A 22,403-nucleotide genomic window follows, 5' to 3' on the forward strand; every position below is an offset into this window, starting at 1 on the left:
ACAGGTGGAGGTGATTAAATGATGACAGAATTTTCATTTTTGGCTGAACTACCCCATTGAGAGAATCTAATAATTCTATTCTGAGTTCACACAAGGCTTCAGAATATCAGGATGTTGTTGTTGAAATCTTGTTATTGTGTGTATGAGAATCTCGGTCTTTGTTTACAGTGCAGAAGTGCAGTCGTGTTTACAGTCGAGAGTTTTTTAGTGAGTGCTGTTTAAGTAAAATTAGCACAGCCCTCAAAACCAAATTACAGACATGTTGGGTTTTATGATGAAATAATGACTCACACTTTACCATCCGTCTTTCTGTTCGTCCAGATGTTTATCCCTGTGGAAATCTTGGAAGATTTCTGTGTCTTTCATCTGATTATATTGATTTAAACAATTAATATCTGGAAATGGTTATTTTGCGTGTGATCAGATATCCCCAACGCACATGGTCTGGCGGTGGACTGGGTTTCACGCAATCTCTTCTGGACCAGCTATGACGGCAATAAGAAACAGATCAACGTGGCCAGACTGGATGGCTCCTTCAAAAACGCTGTTATTCAAGGCCTGGACAAGCCCCATTGCCTCGTGCTGCATCCTATACTGGGGTGAGCGCACTCGTGCAACAAACACTCGAGACATTTACACACGCAACCCTGCCCTCCTACACGCTTTACCTCCTAAAGCAGAGAAATAGATGCATAACAGGATCAACCGCATGCACTCTTGTTTTCTCCTGTTTTACTGGGCGACATCGTGACATAGAGTACAGGCTTTAGGATATTGTCCAATTGATTATTTTGGTAATCGACTAATCTGTCTATTATTTTGACGATTAATCGAGTAATTGGAAATAAAGTATCAAAAGCAAGTAACCATATGATTTTATAGAACAACACTGTTACAATACATAATATACATAATATAAACAATCATCTTATGCACATTATGCATTATAACAAAGGCCTGTAGAGGGTGTCAACAGCCTGGTGTTGTTACACTTTACAGCAGATCAAATCCTTGTTTAATATTGGCCAAACAACATTTAATTCAAATGTTTACTTAATCTTTATTATTTGGCCACTTTTTTAATGATAGAAATGTTAAAGCCACTGTAATTTCTTGAACAAGAACATGTGGACATCAGAACATGCAAACTCGGAGCGAGGGTTGGGACTTTTATTTTGAAATCGCGATGAACAGTTTGCATATTTAGAAAGATATTGGCGTATTCTTTTTGTATTGGTGTAGGCAGGGTTCGAATTATGATTTCATCTTTGTGGGGGTCTCTTTAAAAAAAGAAGAAAAAAAAGTAGCCTAAGAGCAGGCGCGGTAGCTTAATAATGTAATATAAAAATATAAAAATTTGTAAATATAATACAAATTTAATAAAAAAGCGTTGGTAACACAACTCAATTTAAATAGTACATTGGTTTAATTTGTCGTTTAATGAGGTCTAATATATGCTGTTAGTTGTGAGAATTTTTAGAAGTGGTCCAGTGGTAGAACATTTGTCAAACGCGTCAGAGGTTCAAGGTTCGAATCCGCACTCATATACATTTTTTTTTTTTTCATCAAATCCGATTATGTTTATAAGTGGTTCTATATCAGGCAGAGACACGTTTGTGTGCATTTTGTTTTGTAATTTTACTGGAACGAATAGAGAGTCTCCACAACGGATTGAAGCGTGCCCGAGTGAAGACTGTGCGCGAGCCACAAACAAACACAGTATCCGCGCCAATGATCGCAGCGGCACTTTTATCACTTGATTTAAGCATAAGGATGTACCGTAGTGTGATGACGATCCGAGATCCCGCGAGATCCATGTGTTTGGCATCTTGTCCTATCTTTTAAGTCATGCTACAGTAGTCTGAAGGAAAAAGTGCTTTATTTGTAATTTAAAATAATGGTGCTGATGATTTTTAGAGACCCCCACAGGTGTATGATTTTACTGCTTTCATGGGAGCTCATCCTCTCTCTATGGGAGCTCAGCTCCCACTGGCTCCCATGTAATTCGAACCATGGGTGTAGGTTTATAAATGATTTACCTTACAAATCTAATGAAATGGCGCATGTTGCATTCCCAGATTGACTTTATAAGCAAACCAAACTCACAGCATATGCAGAGATGGAGTTTAAGACGCTCCACGCATGTTAATGATAACAGTTGATGTGGAGCAGCATTTACTGTGAACGGAGCCGCTCTGAGACACACGTAAATAAATAAAGCGCATATATATATATATATTAAACCCGCAGGGCATATATTTATTTAGTTAAAGTGCCCAAACTGCTTTTTGTCATCATCCTTCATTACCGTCTTCCATGCTAGTGGAAATGAAGCGCATAATGAAATAAAATAATTGAGTGAAACACTCACCCATAGTTTGAAAAAAAGACATCTGCATGTTCCATGTGCAAGTTTGTAATAATTCTTAATGGCACATTCCCAATAGCCGTTTTATAATTTATGACCGTAATTAATTAAAATATTTATGTGGTAACCCAGAAATCTCTTGATTTTGCTTGAAAGTGAACGAGAACCATTCGCTCATTTAAAATATTCATTCACTGATTCATTCACAGTAGAAACACATTCACACTCACTCAGCACATGCTGATTAAATAATTAGATCAAGATAAATCACGCGCTGGCTTGACTTGATAATTCAGATAAAGATGATTGACGCAGATTAACATTTAATAAACACCCGGAACTATACATAGAAACACCAGCACGAAACTTCAAAAACAAAGAATAGAAGACAACTGACGTTTTAAATACACAGTAACAATGAGGGACAGGTGAGACTGAGACTCTAATCAATTAAACAATGAATAACTATGACAACCAAGGAAACAGGAACTAAACAGAACAGAAAGAACTTCAAACTAAGAGTCCCAAAATACAAAGACCAAAACCGTGACACCAGTCAAGGCCATATTGAAATTTCAGTTTGATTCTGGTTAATTAAGTTGATTGTTTGATGAAGGATATAAACTGCTTAAACCCTGACATATGAAACAATAGTCAGATTTTTTTTATGGAATAGTTTTTTTAACCTTTAGACAAAATATTGCTCATATATTATGATATAGGACAACATGAGCTCATGATCAAGGAGAAAAAACAGTTCAGTTTTATTCAGAGGCCCAAACTGAGCAAAACCACACAATTTGGTGCAGATGTTGATATTTATATTGACAAAAAGTAAGATGAATTCTGATTGTAATGTAAATCAATGAGATCTTTATATAAACTGCATATAAATATCTCTGTCTCTATATCTGCCAATACTATGTCTTAGTAAGATATATTTAAATGCTTAGTTTTATCATCAAAGCTCTGTAGTTTTAAAACATATAATGCAATGCAATTCAGTGATGATTGAAAGATGATGAACAAATAAACCGTTCTCCAAAAGCCTGATGTATCATATTTAATACTAACATTTGAACATATAAAAAAAGATATGTGACCCTGGATCACGTCACCAGTCGCACGGGTATATTTGTGGCAATAGCCAACAATACATTGTATGGGTCAAAATTATCGATTTTTCTTTTATGCCAAAAATCATTAGGATATTAAGTAAAGATCATGTTCCGTGAAGATATTTTGTAAATTTCCAACCGTAAATATATAAAACATTTATTTTTGTGAGTGAATGCAGCAAAATCGTGAACATAAATGGACAAATGGAGATTTTCTCAATGTTTCGATTTTTTTGCACTCTCAGATTCCAGATTTTCAATAGTTGTATCTCGGCCAAATATTTTTCCTATCCAAACAAACCACACATCAATGGAAAGTTTATTTATTCAGTTCTCAGATGATGTATAAATCTCAATTTCCAAAAACTGACCCATGTGACTGGTTTTGTGGTCCAGGGTCACATATATGGGTAATCAAGTAAACCTAAGTTGTTTCAGTCCAGTAAGTTTTCATCTTGAAATATTACTAACAATATAACTGTTATTCTCATGTGTTTTCTTGAACTGTCCAGGAAGCTGTACTGGACTGATGGCGATAACATCAGCATGGCCAACACTGACGGCACAAACCATACCGTGATCTTCACCGATCAGAAGGCTCCAGTGGGTGAGTGACAGCTGAGAGAGGGGTTCAGCCTCAACAACCTTACAACATGATTGCACTGGGTTGTAGAAACACATTAGCACTTAAAACTAATTAGACAAATACATTACCTTCAGGGGATAACATCTGAATCATCCACCGAACTGCAGTTTCCTATGCTAACAACAACACTTTACCAGTGTGAGAGAATCAGGGAGTTCAGTCTGCTGTGTTTCTAGAACCATATTGTCTTACATTTTTTGATAATATACTTCTTTAGCCCTTATTTTAGTCTTTATTAAATATAACAGTGTAGAGATGACAGGAAGCAATGTTAGTAGAGAAGGAAACAGGACTTGTGAAAGGACCTCGAGAGGGCTATGGCTCCGACATGTGCTTTTACACATTTCAAATTTGAACTTTTTTTTTTTGTTGTTAAATAAATAGTAATAATAATTTAAAATAAATTAAATAAATACATTTTATGTGCAAAATGTTTAATAAATCATTAAATAATTGTAAAAATTATGTATAACAAAATATTAAAAACAATACATTTTAAGTGAGAATTTTTACTGCATTAACTAACACTAACAATGCGCAACATATTTTTTTCAGCATTTATTAACCTTTGTTAATGTTAGTTAATAAAACAATTTATATTAGTGTTCACAGTGCATTAACTAATATCAACAGATACAACTTTTGATCTTAAAAATGTATTAGTAAATACTGAGATTAACATTAACTAAGATTAATAAATGCTGTAGAAGTATTGATCTTTGTTAGTTCATGTTAACTAATGTAGTTATTGATATATTTAATTTGATTTAATATAATATAATATATGTACAGTAAAAATATAAAATTATACATTTACATTTCCAAAAATAAAACACTGACTGTGGCTAAAGCCTGCTCAAAAAGTAGCTAAATGTCGCTAGATGACGTAATATCAGCTACTGGGCTAACTAGGCAAGAAGAAGAAATGAGAACTGTTGAGCCCTGTGTTTAGTTAGTCAAGGAAGTTAAAACACTTGTTAAGTGAGGTGATGGCTAAAAGGTGAATTGTAGGAACTAGAGGAACATTTTCAGGAATAATGGAGGTTACATTGTGTGACTTTTTCAGCAAGTGGTTATATTGTACTTAACAATTTTGACTTAAAACTGTCCATGTTTCTTTAAGACTTTGATAATAAATTCGCTGGCAGTTTTAGACCATCAATATGTTTAAATGCATGGTTAGAAAATGAGACCCCATGTGTCTGATGATCTTCTTCATGATAACTTGTTCAGTATATAGCGGTAAAAACCCTCATTAGTTGCTCTGAGATGGTTGAGAAAGCATTATAAAGTGTGTCTGTGTTCTGTTCTGCAGGTCTGGCCATAGACTTCGACTCGGAGCAGCTGTACTGGGTCAGCTCTGGGAACAGCACCATTAACCGCTGCAAGCTGGACGGATCAGGACTCGAGGTGTTAGACGCGGTCAAAGGCAAACTCAACAAAGCTTCTGCGCTGGCTATCATGGGTAAGTATAGCACTGCACTGCAAGATCCTGCAATTCCTTGACTTTTACTGAATAATAATGATGTGAGTGATGTTGTGTAGGTGATAAGCTGTGGTGGGCGGATCAGGGCACGGATCAGATCGGCACGTGTGATAAGAGTGATGGAGGAGACTGGAAGGTGTTGAGAAACAGCACGTCTCCCATGATGCACATGAAGATCTACAATGAGACCGTGCAGACAGGTTCAACAATCATTTGCATGCAGTGTATAAGGAATCATTCAAGTGACACCCAAAAAATCTGTGCTGAGCTGATTTTGTCTTCATAAGGAAATTGATTTTTAACAATAACTTATAAATCTTTAAAGACGGCCCTACTTTATCAGGTTGTTGGTTGATGGTATATGCATTTGCTAAAGCCATGAGCCCAAATTGTTTCAATTTAATTTTTAAAATAATCATATTTCACAACTGAATTTGTGGTGAAAAACTACATTACCCATGATGCAGTACAGAACACTCCACCAATCAGAGAGTTGCGGCGAGCAAATTGTGCCAAAAGAGCTCTTTAGCTCCGCCCACTCCCATGAAGCACCAGCAAATGACGTAATTGAGTCGCTCTCGCTATGCTGGCAAAATTCTATGTATTTAAGGGATAATCTACGTCTATCTGTGCATTAAACGATTTTAATGACTGACATAGAGCCGAAGAACAGCCCGACGTGAAGCGGAGTGCACTCAAATGGTTTAATGCACTGCTAGCTGTGGATTCTCCTGCTCATACCGTGGTCATTTTCCTGCATTGACAAGTTGAAGTTGTTAATGATGTTTGCAGTGCGATATTTGACTGGAAGGATAAAAATGATGGTTATTTTCGTCAGTTAAAGGCTCTTTATATCTAGCATTCTATCATCAGACACAGATATGAAGTTGTGCGTTTAGATCACATTTATTTTAATGAATGAACTATAGCATTTATTTGAATTAATTATCGAGAGAGAGAGAGAGAGAGAGAGAGAGAGAGAGAAAGAGAGAGAGATGCGTGTGTGAATTACCTGAGTCTGTCAACATTTCTTTCTTTACAAACAATGAGTCTGTGAGTTTAATTAAAAACAGCGATGTTACCGCCTCGTTGCTGAGGAATATAATGTAGAAATTCGGTAGCAAAACTATTTTATTAATAAAAGTCCCGGGGGAGCATTAATAAGTATAAATATGTGTATATATATATATATATATATATATATATAATTTTGCTAATTTTTTTTAATTATTCAAAATTTAAAATGTATTGTTTTTATTAATTATATAATCAACAACTTTAAGTGAATAGTTTTATATTTCTCCATTGTTTTCACTTTGATAATGTCATTGGCAATGCATCATGGGAGTTTGGTTCTTTCCCTCATTAAAGTCATGAAGTTCGGAGTCCTGTACCTCTGTCTTTTTGACAAATACTTTTTAGCTTCCAATCAAAGTCTGTAATGTTGTGATTCACCTCATTGCTGGTTGTTTTGATTCACGGCTTTAAATCCCTATGGGAAAAAATTAATGAAAAAATGAATAAATCAGGAACCAACGCCGCCGAAAAAGTGGGCAACACTAATGCACTCTATTGAAATTTCCAGGCCAGTTCATTGTGCCAGTATGTCATTTTTATGAATAACGAACAATCTACAAGAGAGACCTATTAGCACAGAAAAAAGGAGTGATTGTGCTGAAAAGAATGACCGTGCCTTTTTTTAAATACTGAAACAGTCTCTGTGCAGATAGCGTCCGCTTAGACTGGATTGTGGGTATTTTTTGAGTAGATGCAGGCTTTTGTACTGAAATTGTCCCCTTGGTGAATTGTGTTTTTCTGACTGTGTTTATCATCAGGTTCAAACATGTGCAGTAACAACAATGGTGACTGCTCTCAGCTGTGTCTACCCACGTCTCCCTCGAGCCGATCCTGCATGTGCACCGCAGGATACAGCCTGAGGAGCGGACAGCAGTCCTGCGAAGGTACACACACACACACACACACACACACACACACACACACACACACACACACACACAGGATGCAGCCTGAGGAGCGGACAACAGTCCTGAGAGTGTACGAGTCAAACACACATGTATACACACACACACACACACACACACACACACACACACACACCTGACATTCAAACTGTCAATTATGTGTGACTTCCTTTTGGGAAAATGGCATGGAGGGACAATAGACCACAGTGTTTGCATTTACTTCAGAGAACAGCTGGAAACACCATCAGAAACACACAGAGGAGCAACAAACAATCAGTCATTTCATTTGAATACTGTAGCTTTACTAGTTTTTTTGCAATTATCAATCAATTTGTTATTTATTATCTACAGACTCAACAAATGTTTTAAAAGTATTTTTAAGTATTTAAAAAAAATGCACAGTAAATTTTAAAAATCCCTTTTATTATAGGAATATTCAAAGGTGTTTCTTTAACTATGGATGTTTTAAACTGCCTACTTACAGTACATATACATAATTCAAAGGAGAATTCTGACAGAATTAATTTTAAATTAGAAACATTTTAACCACAATTTCCAAAAATTTTGTGGCAAAGCTAGCATTTTATGTACTATACACAATTAATACATACAATAATACTTTGTCTAAATATATTGATACACTAAATATATTTATAATGTAACAAAAGTGTTTATTTCAAATAAATGCAATTTTTTAAAACTTTCAATTCATCAAAGTGTCCTGGAAAAAAAAGATCACGTTTTCCACAAAAATAATAAGACAATAATAAGATTGATAGTAATAAGAAATGTTTCTTGAGCATCAAATCAGCATATTAGAATGATTTCTGAAGGATCATGTGACTCTGAAGATGATGCTGAAAATTCAGCTTTTGATCACATAAATAAATTACATATAATTTATTTATTTTTAATTGTAATAATATTTCATAGTATTTCTGTTTTTACTGTATTTTTATTTATTTTTTCAATCAAAAATACTGCATCTATTTTAATCAAATAAAAGCAGACTTTGTGAGCAGAAAAGACTTGTTGAACAAACTTTTGAACACCTTTGAATGTTAGGATTAGTCTTAGAGGGGAAAACAAGTGTAAAACAACATAATCTGTACAGGAAGGAATTTGAAAAGTAGCAAAAAAATAATAAAGGAAGGCATTCTAAAGAATTAAAATCCCTTAATAACCACAAACCTGTGGACATGACACTGTCTGTAGTTGAAGAATCTGTGTTGATTTCAGGTGTGGGGTCATTCCTGCTGTACTCTGTTCATGAGGGCATTAGAGGAATCCCACTGGACCCTGCAGACAAGTCCGATGCCCTGGTACCGGTTTCAGGCACTTCACTCGCCGTCGGGATTGATTTTCATGCCGGTGAGTCTCAACACTCCTGATTTATGTTTTCAGATATACACTCTACGGCCACATTATTAGGTACACCTTGCTAGTACTGGGTTGGACCCTTTTTTGCCTTCATATCTGCTTCTTCGTGGCAGAGATTCAGCAAGGTGAAAATTCCCCAGAGATTTTGATTCATATTGACATGATCGCATCACGCAGTTGCCACAGATTTATCGGCTGCACATCCATGATGCTTTATTGGGATGCACTATAATTCATATGCATGTTCTTTCTATTGTCATGTAGATAATGACACCATCTACTGGGTTGACATGGGTTTGAGCACCATTAGCAGAGCTAAGAGAGATCAAACGTGGAGAGAGGACGTCATTACAAACGGCATCGGGCGTGTGGAGGGCATCGCTGTCGACTGGATCGCCGGTGCATTTAAAGCACTTTTGACACTTTCACATGCATTCAGAGCATTATTACAATAATGATCCATAAATCAACCTTGTTCATGTCTGCTGTGTGCTGTAGGAAACATCTATTGGACGGACCAGGGCTTTGATGTGATTGAGGTGGCCAGATTAAACGGCTCGTTTCGATATGTGGTCATCTCCCAAGGACTGGACAAACCTCGGGCCATTACTGTGCATCCTGAGAAAGGGTGAGATCTGCGTAACCCTGACTTCCTGTCTTTTATTGTGAGTTTCTGCTGCATGAATGAAGCATTGGTGGTTTTGTGTGTGCAGGTATCTGTTTTGGACGGAGTGGGGTCAGTATCCACGCATAGAAAGATCTCGTCTGGATGGATCAAATCGAGCCGTGCTGGTGAATGTCAGCATTAGCTGGCCCAACGGCATCTCTGTTGACTATCAGGTGCATATGACACATTCATGTCTTTATAACACAGTTGTTTTAAACTAAGGACTAGGGGGTGTAACGATTCACTTGTTGCATCAGTCGCAAATCCTGCCAGTGCATATGCATTGATCTTGAAACATACATTTTTGAATCATGAATAGTTTAATTTGGTCAATAATTGATTTAGGGCGCTTTCATTGTTTGAAAACCTCACTGTTGTTTTCTATAAGATAAAGTATTGCTGTTTTACAGATATCATTATGTATTTAGGTGCTAAACACCCTCAAAAGAAAAAGAAAAAGCAAGAGCATGTGCTCTGGTGAATGTCAAAGGTTTTTACTTCTCGAGTTACAAATGTAACCTTGGTCCCCTGAGAAGGGGAACAAGACACTGCATCGTAGGGTGCTAATGGGGGAAAGCCTAAGCCCGACTGGTGTCTGAAGCATATGTTTAAACGTGACAATTGTAATGGCCGGCAACAGCAAATGACGTCACTACTAGTGCAACCGTGAGATATAAAGAGGGCACCTAGAGAACATGTCATCCACTTCTTCATCTGAAGGGACCATGCAGGCAGTCCAGAAGCATGGAAACGAGATGCACCTCTCATTGGAATGTCTCATTTCACTTTTCAGGGAACCAAGGTTACGTTTGTAACCCGAGACATTCCCTTTCGAATGGGAACTTGCACTGCGTCCTGGGACACTAATAAAGGAACAAATGCCCTCTCTGCCATGCTGAGGGGAATGCATGCCAGATTGGCTGTGACTAAGCACAAGAATAAAAACTCGAAAGGCCTAACTGCCAGAGTTAAAGGTACACACCAGTATTTCACTGTCACATTGACAATTACTCGCTACGGTCATTGCCTACGCTACATGCCTCATTGAGCAAGTACAATCTTACCATTCACCTCGCAAGGTCACATGGAAGGACTTGACCCAGGGCAGAGCTCAAAGGCTTGTAATAATTTATCCTAGGAAAAAATTCCTCTAAGGGAATATGACCAGAGACAAAAAAGGACCTTGGCCTGTCACTTTCAGGGGACCTAAGCATGGACCCCTAGAACCACCAGGGAGGTTAACCCTGTCAGCCTACAACCTTTCTGTTTAACAGAATCTCTATACTTAACCCCCTATCAGAGGCCTCCAATGAGAAGGTTTTGCATAACAGCAATAACCACAACACATTGGATTCCAGAGATGGGCGTCCTGGGGAGCAAGACTCAACATAACTAACCTTCAAGCGAGGGGATTGACACTGCTTATCCCGAAAGGGGTTTCCAGGACCAACAGAGCTTAAAAATAGCTCTGGGGAAGCTGAGTACTCTGCATAGTGACCCTCAATGAGGGGTGTACCTACCAAGCTCTACTAAAGCAAGTCTATCAAGGAGGCTTACAAATAATCATTCAGCCTGATACTATTTTGCTTATAAAGAGGCCATAGGAAGGCCTATCGTTATCCAGCCCCAGGGAGCGAAGTACTCTGCACACAACCCCTCTCAAATAAGTGGAGTACTATACAGGCTCGACCACAAGGATTGCTCTGACATAGCTAGAGGACCGGAGTACTGTATATAGCTAAACTCTTGACCGAGGGGAGAAATGGTCATGCTCTGGAGCCAGTTAGAAAGGAGGCTCCTGAAGAGCCCTACAACCTGATACCGATCTACAGAGGTCTAAGGAGCCGCTTGTATTTCAGCCAGCTCAACCTGAAGCCCGCTTGTCAAGGAGGCCCAAAGAGGGCCAACAACTCTAGCAGCAAAAGTCCATAAAGGAGGCTGACACAAAGCCTCCCAGCTTGGATTAACTCCTGAACATAGCCCCAATTAGCAAAGTACTCAGCATAACGACCCTCTAAACGAGGAGAGTACTAAATATGCTTATTCAAGAAGACAGATTATCAAGGAGGCAACAAAGAAAGCCTACTACTTGAGAACTGTCATAAGCATGTGCACGAAGCTTTAGAGAGTAGAGTACTCAATATAATGACCCTCTAAGTGAGGTGAGTACTTATTTAGACTCAACCTAAGCATATTAGGCACAGGACACCTGTGACACAGATCTCTAGGAAGCAAAGCACTCTCTATGATGACCCTCAAAAATGTGGGGAGTACTAAAAAATGTGGGGAGTACTAAGAACGGAGCTTAAGGAGCAGAGGCCTGAGCACAAACAACTCTGTAGGCAGAGAGGAGGCGTAACCATACACTTTGCTCCATAGACAGTCTAACGCAGAGACTCATTTTACCAAAGATCCAAATTTTTAGACAGCAGGATGACTCTCTAAAATGAGAGGAGGCCTAATAACACTCAAACCTAAAAGACAGATAACAGAAGAGGCTCCAAGAAGAGCCTACACCTTATGCAACTGTCAGCACAGAGCTCTGCAAGCGAAACCTTAACATAATGACTCTCTAAAACAAGAGGAGGCCTATCAGTGTTTCTTTAAAACAGGACCAGAGGAAGCTCCAAAGAGCCTATGACTCTCAAAGCTACTGTGTAACAAGGCTGTGAGAGCGAGGTTTCAGCCAGAACAACTCTCTAAAAAGAGAGCGTTTCTTAAGAAACTTCGAAGAGCCAATGTATTGATAACACTGTTGCACGGAGCTCTGGAGAGTGGAGGCTCCCGTCCGGAGACTCTCTATAAAGGGAGGAAGCCTAACAACACTCAACCCCAAAAAGACAGTCAACAGAGGAGGCTCCTAAGACCACACCATTACTCCTGTCTGTATGGAGCTCTAAGAGTGGTTACCTCAGCAAGAGGAAGTCTGATCTATCCAACAGATAATACCACTAAAGAGACTCATCTCATAGGTAAAAATACATAACTTGTATTTCTGAGTTCTGGGGAACGAAGGTCTCAGCAGGATGACTCTCTAAAACAAGAGGAGTCTAAGCTCAACCCTAGAGGCAGTTATCCGAGGAGGCTACAACTCCAGGTATTGCCTAAGCACAGCGCAGGCCTCAGCAGAACCAATCTCCCACTGAGAGGAGGCCAGACGGACTATAAACTAATCTAGGGCAATCTAAGCTGAGGAGGCTCTGAGGAGGTGATGGGGGGAGGGGGGCGGAGGAGACAAAAGAGAGGGCGGATGTAATAACCCTCACTCACCTGCGCTCATCACATAAAGTTTGACATTAGATTATTGCTAAGCTAATTACTCAATACTTTAATAATCATAAAAGTACAAAGCAAAATAATGGGTATAAAATTTTTATTCAGATTTTTATTTATTTTCTCACTTTGTCCAGCATCTTGAGGAGATTTTTTTATTTCACTTTTCTGCAAAGCATACATGCAATGCTGACTTATTTTTTTCTTCCTTTATTCTGGGATTGTCTTGTGTATGATGGAGAAGTCATGCCTATAATCCTGTCTTTAAATTAGACCAAAGCAACTTCCTCTTAATTTTAATGTTAGTCGTTGTTAGTACATCTCTCCTCTAGCTAACTTCCCTCTTCATGCTTCTCGCTCCTCCACTCCCCACACCCCCCTTCATGTGCACACGCACTAACCCCCCCACCCCCACCCCCAAATCATTCTTGTCAGTTATTGGCTGGAACACTGTTTGTTATGTTTCGTGGTCCAGGCTGGGCCAGTTTGTTTTTCTTGCCGTTTGTGGAGCCTGGGCTGTCTACAGAGACTGCATTTTTTTACAGTGTGTTCAGGGGACAGGCAGCTAGCGGATCGTGAGGAGATGTTTGCTGGATGTGACAAAAATGTTTTGGCCTAAAAAATGCATGACATCACTTAGAGTAACTGATAACTGATGACTCAGTATACATGCATTGTAAACACAATAACACAGACTGTACATGCAGTAAATGTCCCATTATCCATGTGTCCTATAGGAAGATATGCTGTACTGGTGTGACGCACGTACGGATAAGATCGAGCGCATTAACTTGGAGACGGGGGAGAACAGAGAGGTGGTGCTGTCCAGCAACAACATGGACATGTTCTCCGTATCTGTGTTTGAGAGCTACATATACTGGAGTGACCGGTCAGTGCACCATATTTGCACACCTCCACCCTTTAATTCCTCTTCACAGAAATCATCTTCCTCTTTACTGTTTTTGCACAGAGCCAACATGAAGATTAATCTACAGGATTTATTGAGTTTTTGATATTACTTTATTTTATTTGCTAACCCTATTTAAAGAGCCTTTGAACTTTGTCCCAACAGATAAGTATTTTTCTTTTTTTAGGACTCATGCGAATGGTTCAATAAAGCGCGGCAGTAAAGACAACGCAACAGATTCAGTGAGTCTGAGGACGGGCATCGGCGTCCAACTCAAAGACATCAAGGTTTTTAACAGAGCACGACAGCAAGGTGGGTGTTATCTGACTTGGCTGTTAACAGAAATGTGCTGGAACACAACATAAATTAGCATGTACAGAACTGTTAGGAATGTGAATGTTATTATTTGTTTTACCGCTGCATTGCTACATTCTTGATTCTGACTGGTTATCACATGTTCCATGTTCCACTTGGTTCCAAATTGTTGCAAATTGCGGTTTCGTTACACATATAAGTTCTTTTGTGTAATTGGTATCTAAGGGTCAAAGACAAGGTCATGGAAAAAGATCTATCTAGCACTTAATTCAAAAATACATGAAAAATTGCAAATGAAAATTCTTTCATATACATACGTTTTTATAAGAAATTCATTTTATGTTGAAAATAAAAATAATTTGCCACTTAAAAGTAAACCTTGAAAATAATATATAATAATACAAATTTTATTTTCTTTTAAGTTTTTAAATAACATGTTATATGCCACAGTATTATATGCTAATTGTCATTGAATCTATGAGCAAGATTCAGATTTCCCTTAGTTGAAGCATTTCTATATTGTTTCAAACAAATCTCTTCACAGGAACTAATGTCTGCAAGAACAACAATGGTGGCTGCCAACAACTCTGTCTTTTCCGTGGAAATGCACAGCGAACGTGTGCTTGCGCTCACGGAATGCTAGCCGAGGACAGTCAGAGTTGCCGTGACTACGACGGATACCTGCTGTATTCAGAGCGTACCATACTAAAGAGTGTGCACTTATCAGACGAAAACAACCTCAACGCACCCATCAAACCGTTTGAAGACCCCGACCACATGAAAAACGTCATCGCGCTAACCTTCGATTACCGCGGAGGAGGCGGAAAAGGAGCAAATCGGATCTTCTACAGCGACATCCACTTTGGGAATATTCAACAAATCAATGACGACGGGTCAGATCGGAAGACAGTGGTTGAGAGTAAGTTTCAAATAATTAATAATAATTCAAATAATCTACTTTAAAGAAGCCATATTATGCCCTTTTTCAAAGTCTTGATGTTGTTTTTAGGCTCTCCTAGAACAGGTTTTCCTGCATTAATGTTGATTATTTTCCCCATATTCTCCATTGCTGCAGCTCCTCTCTTCCCAGTCTGTCAGTAAAACTCTGTTTCCCGAAAGCATCTTTAGCCAACTATGGTCGCAAGCTCTGTCGTTATCAGCATAGTTCAACGAGTCGGTGTTTCCCGAAACCATCGTTCTAACGAACATTCGCAAACAGCATCGTAGAGTTGTGTTTGGATCGTGGGCATCGTAAAGCAAAATAGCATTAATTCAATCTCAAACAGATTCATTAGAAGAAGTTATTACTCCACCACCTGCGTGACATCATGGTTCAATGACCAATTTTCGACAATATCGTTTCGGGAAACAGTCGCTACTAGCTAGTTGGTTTATTCAACGATGCATCGTACTATGGTAGTTAAGCAGCGAGTTATGTCGTTGTACGGGAAACGCACCCCAGGTTAGTTCCTGTCTCTATGAAGCCCCTCCTTCTGAAAAGCACACTGCGCTCTGATTGGTCGGCTGGATCAGTGTGTTGTGATTGGTCGAGCGCTTCGAGTGTGTTTGGGAAATGTCCCTCCCCTTACCATAACCGCCAGTTTAACACACTACTAACTAACTCAACCAGGCCCCGCCCCTTTATTCTGCGTATGAATTATTATAATGAGGAATATTGTGATGTGTTTGTTCCTGGAAGAAACTCAAGACTACAATAGAGGCGTTTCAGAGAGTTCAGAAACACTGACACTGATATAGAGAAATGAAAATAAAATGCTTTTTATGGACCCTTAAATTTTGAGCTTCGTCGCATAAAGGAAGTTACACGCTGTTCACTAGAGGAATAACGGCTCCAAATATTATTTACATATAGTGCCCCTATGATGCTATTTTAAAGGTTCCTGATTTTGTTCTGGCATCTCCTACAACAGGTTTACATGCATCACAGCTCAAAAAACACTTTAATTTCCTCATAATCTCCACTGCAGCATCAGCTCTATTCTCAGTGTCTGAAACGGTTCGATCAAGGATTCAGTCTCTCTAAACCCCGCCTCTCTGAGAGCTGCTCTGCTCTGATTGGTCAGATGACCCAGTCTGTTGTGATTGGTTGACCGTGTCAGAAACCAAACGCTCATTATCATATCTGAGTTTCAGCTCTGGATCTTCCTCAGCTCTTGACACTCAGTGATACGAACAGTAACGATGGTGTGGGTTTTACCGTATCAATCTCATCAAAGTGGATTTGCTCTGTCAGCAGAAAACAGCGTCTTCTCCACATGAACAACACGAACCAAACTCTTCCAGTCTCAGATAAACTACAGTGTTTGAGGGTCAAAGTAGACGTTGTTCACGGCAGCCAATGAAGAACATAGACTGGCATTATGCAAATCTGTTACAGACCTATGCAGATTCAGCAGGAAGTGAGACTGGAATTACTGACGACTCGTTTCAGGCCGTTCAGCGTCTTTTGCTGCTGTGAATCAATCTGTATTGTATTAAGCGCTGTATAAATAAAGGTGACTTGACTTTTGGGAGACAATAACTAAATGCAGACCTTTTACATTCACGGCTATATCACACACTACATGAAAGGTAATATCTGAAAATGCAAAATAGGGGCACTTTAAATTATGTGTGAAATTAGTACGTAGTAAGATGGTCAATTGCAATTGCCTTATTATTCTCTCCATTTTAGAAAGATTTGGAGATATCTTGGAGATACAGGAATTGAGATGTACACAAAATGGTACAGTATATGGAAATGCTCAAGGGCAGATTTCTTTTATGATATATACACACCATATATTTGTAAACGGTGTAATGGATTTTTCCTAAATCTGACTATCTAGCGTCTACAAATCGACACTTAATAAATAAATCTGTCGCGTCTACTGATCGACACTGAGCGTCTACAAATCGACACTTAATAACTTTTATACTCCAGCTCTTTGCGTCTTCCGTCGACAACTGGCCGAGTCTCTTACCCTCACTTCTTTGCTGCGCAGCATAAATAACAAAAGAGACAGACTTCAGTAAATGTCCCTCAGATGGTTTATTCAAACGGCCGGGAGTTCTCGAGCAATACTCAGAGAACCTCGACCCAACAGAAGAATACAACAGGCTTTATAGGGTAAAGCCAGACACATCAAAATAGAATCATCATGACTAACATGTCACGCTTTATCAATATGATTGGTTAAATTGTTTAAAGCAAGCCCCCCCTTTCATTACCGTTTGTTAGTGACATCAGAAAAATATCAAAAACATTGTAAGGGGTTAATATTCCAGTGAATCATTTCACAATACAGTCAAATAACAGAACATTGAGTCCATTTTCAAAGTTCCATTTGACCAAGGTTACATTGAGTCTGTTGTAACCTTCTAAGTTTGTTAGAAGGTTAGATCATATCGAAAGTCCGTCTGGTGGCTACATCCTAAATAAAAGGAAGTAAGAATTATTCTGTTTTATTGTTAGATCTGGAATGGAAAGTTAGTCACCATCAGACATAAAAATGGGAAGTGTGATAAAAGTTTATCATAAGTTTAAAATCTAAAGTCAGATTTCCATGGTTAGTAACATAATTAATCTTATCTATGAAAAATCCACCGCAACGGCCAATTGGATGGAGACAGCAAATTTTGTTGTTGTTGCACATTTTCACTTTGTTGGTAACAGAACGGTCCAAAAAGTGGATGGAAACCTGTCTATAGTTATTTTGCTGTGCCCAAAGCAAGTCCATGTGTTGTGTGTGATATGTTGTTTTGATCGCAGCATCAACTCTCCATTAGCAGCTCACAGCTGGAGAAAAGACAAGTCAAACACTGAATCATTGCTCTAGCCGGCGGACACACAATCAAACAGGACTGGGAAAGTCTGGAGTCACGGACTGTTCCTTTGTGAGAACACAGTAAACTCATTGTTTCATAAGACTTTTGGCTTTCACAGCAAGAGAATCGAGCAGAGAAAGATGTGCGTATCTGTTTATTCTTCTGTTGCCACAAACACCAAATGAATGAAGGATAATTATGATAATTGCAAACTCTCGACCGAAATGCCTCCTGAAAGAATGTTGGCTTCCTTTTGCTGAAGTGAAAAAGTTTGTCTGTCTGAAACTACAATCAAATCCAGATTCACTCTATCCTTTAGCTTTATTTACTCTTATTTTAGGCAGAGATGTGGGTTTGAACAATATTGTTTGAGTTTTATAGATTCATTTGTAGAGTCTAGCCCTTTATAAGTATATTATCCATTTGATTTGACTTTTTTAGTGGCAAATTTAAACAGTATATGGAGGATCCCAAAAGCATTTATTTAGTTAATTCCAGTCAATTTAATAAAAGACTCAATCTTACCTTTAGCTAACTGGATAAAAACCAAAACAATTACAAGTTTATGAAAAGCAAATAATATACATAAGACAAATCCTCTACTTGCAAACATAGTTTTCTCTAAAGGCAGGATATTTGTATAGTGAGTTGTAACATGTAGGAATGCTTTAGTTTATGTAGTAATAAATGTTTTATTGAAATGGGTAAAGTACTAAATGAATCTGGGCTTTCAGGCACTCATATTATTTCACTGCTGACTATGAAAAATAGTTGAAATATCAGTACGTCAAATATTGTAACCATCTGACAGAATTATATAGAAAATTAATTTCATCAGCATTCATGCACTTTGATGCATTTACAATATTTCATCTTTTGGTCTTTTTTTAAGTGCTAAATGCTTTTTTCTTACCATGTGGTTTTCATTTCTCTGGCTAAGAACCGGTTATGTAATTAAAGCCAGGAGTAAATCTAGCATTAAAAAACACATGTCAGTTCTTGCATCTCTGGACCATTTATGGTAATGATTGAACAAATAAACAATGAACCATTTGCTTCTAAATCCCCCCCCCCCCCCCCAATGTTTTTCATGGTTGTTATGTCTGGATATAATTTAATCATGACTAACACGCATATTTGGATATTGCCTGTAAACGTGGTGCAAAATAGATGGTTAACAAGTTATTTCACATGGATGTGAAGCTTTTCGTCAGATGATTCTATACATTTATCCGTGAGAAACTCAATCTCAGATGAGTTATTAATTTGGTAAGTCACGTTATGAATGCGCCCTTTCTGTAATAACACACTAAAACACATACAATGATTAACTAAATAATTCATACCAATATATGAAAAAAATATATGATCAATAAGTTATGACAACATGTGTTTTAACTTTGCTTTAAATCATTAAAATAAGTTAAGCAATTTTCAACTTTTTTAAGTTATACAATATTCAACTCATTTAAGTAGGGCTGGGACGATACACCTATCTCCTGATTCGATATTATCATGATACTTGGGTGCCGCCGATACGATATGTATTGTGTTTTTTTTAAGAATTGCAATTCTACAAGTATTACGATTCGATATTGTGATTTTTCTTTTAAAAAGCTTAGATTAAAAAGCATTTGATTAACAGAAAAGACATTATTTTCCAACAGCCTAATTTTTTTATGTTCTTTGTACAGTATTGATCAGTCCACCTAAAACACATTTTTGGTGATGAGGATGAAAGAGGAAGAGAGGAGATGCTGGATTTTATTTGAATAAGCAATGAATGTATGAAATCTAAATGTTATAATATATCTTTTTTATTCATATATTTTTTATTTATTTATTTTTTTGGTTAGTAGAAGTTCTGAATGGCCGGTAACTTAAACATTTAGTAGCCAAATTAATTTCAAACCCTGGATGTTTGTCATCTCAATATTGAATAATTGTGATTAGGATTCTGGCCATAATCAAGCAGCCATAAACCATCAGAAAAATTCCAAGACAATGGTATCTATTTTTTTCTACAATAATATAGCAGCTAAAATGTTTTTCAATGTTTTCTGTCTGCAGACGTTGGGTCAGTGGAAGGCTTGGCGTATCATAGAGCCTGGGACGCTTTATACTGGACCAGTTACACCACGTCCACCATCACCCGTCACACTGTAGACCAGAGCCGCTGGGGGGCTTTCGACCGGGACGTCGTCGTCACCATGTCAGGAGATGACCACCCTCGAGCATTCGTCCTGGATGAATGTCAGAAGTGAGATTTTTCTGTCCATTATCTTCATTTCACAACAACTTTCAACATTCAAAACAGTTTTCATGAACCGTTCCCTTTCGGAAGGGGGTCATGTTGCATTCAGGATGGCATTAGGAAGACATGAAGTTAACATTTGTCACTGACTCCCATTCCTCTGCTGTTCACCAGCTTGATGTTTTGGACGAACTGGAACGAGCAGTCTCCCAGCATCATGCGTGCCCAGCTGTCTGGTGCCAATGTCCTTGTGATCATCGGCAGTGACATTCGCACTCCTAATGGACTCGCCATCGACCACCGTGCGGAGAAGCTCTATTTCTCGGATGCTACGCTTGATAAGATCGAGCGCTGCGAGTATGACGGCACCCACCGTTATGTAAGTTGGAACTTGCACCCATGAGTGTCATTTTGTTTAAAGGGGTCATGAACTGGCTTTTAAAAAAAATGTATAATGTTGTCTGAGGTCAACTTATGACGTTCGGTTGGTTTTTACATTCAAAAACATCTAAATGAATAAGTAATAGGCTACTTTCTACCCTGGTTTTGAGCCTAGCTCCTGAAACGCTCGGTTTTTATGGGCGTGCCGCATTGAAGACTTGGAAGTCAACGCCCACTGCTATGATTGGATAACAGATTTGCATATTATAATGAGTTTCATGTAATGCGTGAATCGGTGGGCGGGGCTAAACAGGCAGTGTTGAAGTAGGCGTTGACCTTCTTCTTCTTTGAGACCCTTTGACCTCATAGATCCCCACTTTGAAAAGCCTGTCGTTCGCTGTGCCTGGTGTCAATAAAAGCTTTTATTGGACTAACAAGGAAATGTTCAGTTCTGAAATTCAGTTACAGGATATTCTTACTGTATGATGACCTCTTATATGTCAAAAGCTCAAGGAAAATTTGATTTCTCAGTTCATCACCCCTTTAATTTAGGCAAGACACTACAGGTAAAACACTTGCTTTTCATGCTCTGGCCGATCTGGGGATATTCGGCTTCTTGTAACATGCTGTTTTAGATTAGAAATAGATAGAAAATAGAAAAACTCCAAAATACACTTTTAGGTGTTTATTTTACTGCTGTTTATCTTTTTGAATCTGTAGATTACAATTACAATACATAAGTTTAAATACCATGAGTTTTGAGTCAGAAATCTCCACCTGAGTACAGCACACTCTACAGTTTTACTTCTATCTTTATCCTGAAGGGTTTTACTCTGAGGGAAACTTGTAATATACTTTTTCTTTTCAATTCTTAACATAATCAATGATCATCTGGGGAAGTATAGTAATAACTAATAGTTTTCTGCTGTGACTGATTTAGTACAGTTCATTGAAAATAACAGATTAAAAATTATGATTAAATTTTTGCTGACCTCAATATTGTCTATTTCAGTTTTATGAATTCTATTGATTAGACATGCTTTTTGATTATTAAAATGAATTAAAATCCAGAAGATTGAGAAAAAAATGGTAACACTTTACAATAAGGTGTCATTAGTTAATATTAGTTATTAACAATAATAATAAAACTTCTGCAATTATTAATCTTAGTTAATGTTAATTCCAAGATTTACTAATACATTATTAAAATCAAAAGTTACTCTAAGTATCTGTTCATATTATTTAATGAACCTGAGCTGACATGAACTATCAATGAACATTTTATTTGTATTAAGATTAACGACTGAAGAATAACTGCAGGAAATGTGTTGCACATTGTTAGTTAATATTATAATAATGCATTAACTAATGTTAAATAATGGGACTTTATTGTAAAGTGTTTTTACAATAGAGAAAGTTTAGAAGAATCAGTCCATTTAGTATTAAAATATTAAAATAATAATTAATAATGATAATTAAAATATTATAATTTATCACAATTATTTCTGGGGCAATAAAATTGTCTGACGAAAATAGTTCAAAATGGAAACCATTTTTACATGTCAAGACTTCTGCTCTGCGTGTGTCGTGACTCCTGTAGGTGGTTCTGAAGAACGAGCCAGTGCATCCCTTCGGCCTGGCCGTGTACGGTGACCACATCTTCTGGACCGACTGGGTGCGCAGAGCCGTCCTCAGAGCCGACAAGTACGTCGGTGGAGAAATGAAGGTGCTAAGAGCTGATATCCCACAGCAGCCGATGGGGATCGTCGCTGTGGCCAACGACACAAACAGCTGTGAG

General features: G+C 38.0%; 1 protein-coding gene across 8 annotated transcripts in view; it reads left to right on the forward strand.

The window, feature by feature from the left end:
• The window catches only part of lrp1aa (low density lipoprotein receptor-related protein 1Aa), a 192,347-nt gene that overhangs the window by 102,453 nt on the left and 67,491 nt on the right, over nucleotides 1–22,403 (forward strand). For all 8 annotated transcript variants that reach the window (XM_084101218.1, XM_084101222.1, XM_084101219.1 and 5 more), the window contains exons 30-44: nucleotides 425–599; nucleotides 3,999–4,093; nucleotides 5,448–5,597; nucleotides 5,678–5,818; nucleotides 7,454–7,579; nucleotides 8,840–8,971; nucleotides 9,245–9,379; nucleotides 9,479–9,608; nucleotides 9,694–9,820; nucleotides 13,658–13,809; nucleotides 14,015–14,139; nucleotides 14,687–15,061; nucleotides 20,041–20,230; nucleotides 20,399–20,603; nucleotides 22,206–22,398. In XM_084101218.1, the coding sequence (XP_083957344.1) occupies nucleotides 425–599; nucleotides 3,999–4,093; nucleotides 5,448–5,597; nucleotides 5,678–5,818; nucleotides 7,454–7,579; nucleotides 8,840–8,971; nucleotides 9,245–9,379; nucleotides 9,479–9,608; nucleotides 9,694–9,820; nucleotides 13,658–13,809; nucleotides 14,015–14,139; nucleotides 14,687–15,061; nucleotides 20,041–20,230; nucleotides 20,399–20,603; nucleotides 22,206–22,398 (2,451 nt within the window). The remainder of the gene's footprint in view (nucleotides 1–424; nucleotides 600–3,998; nucleotides 4,094–5,447; nucleotides 5,598–5,677; nucleotides 5,819–7,453; nucleotides 7,580–8,839; nucleotides 8,972–9,244; nucleotides 9,380–9,478; nucleotides 9,609–9,693; nucleotides 9,821–13,657; nucleotides 13,810–14,014; nucleotides 14,140–14,686; nucleotides 15,062–20,040; nucleotides 20,231–20,398; nucleotides 20,604–22,205; nucleotides 22,399–22,403) is intronic.

This window comes from Abramis brama (assembly GCF_963993115.1).
Source record: "Abramis brama genome assembly, chromosome: 23".
NCBI lineage: Eukaryota > Metazoa > Chordata > Actinopteri > Cypriniformes > Leuciscidae > Abramis > Abramis brama.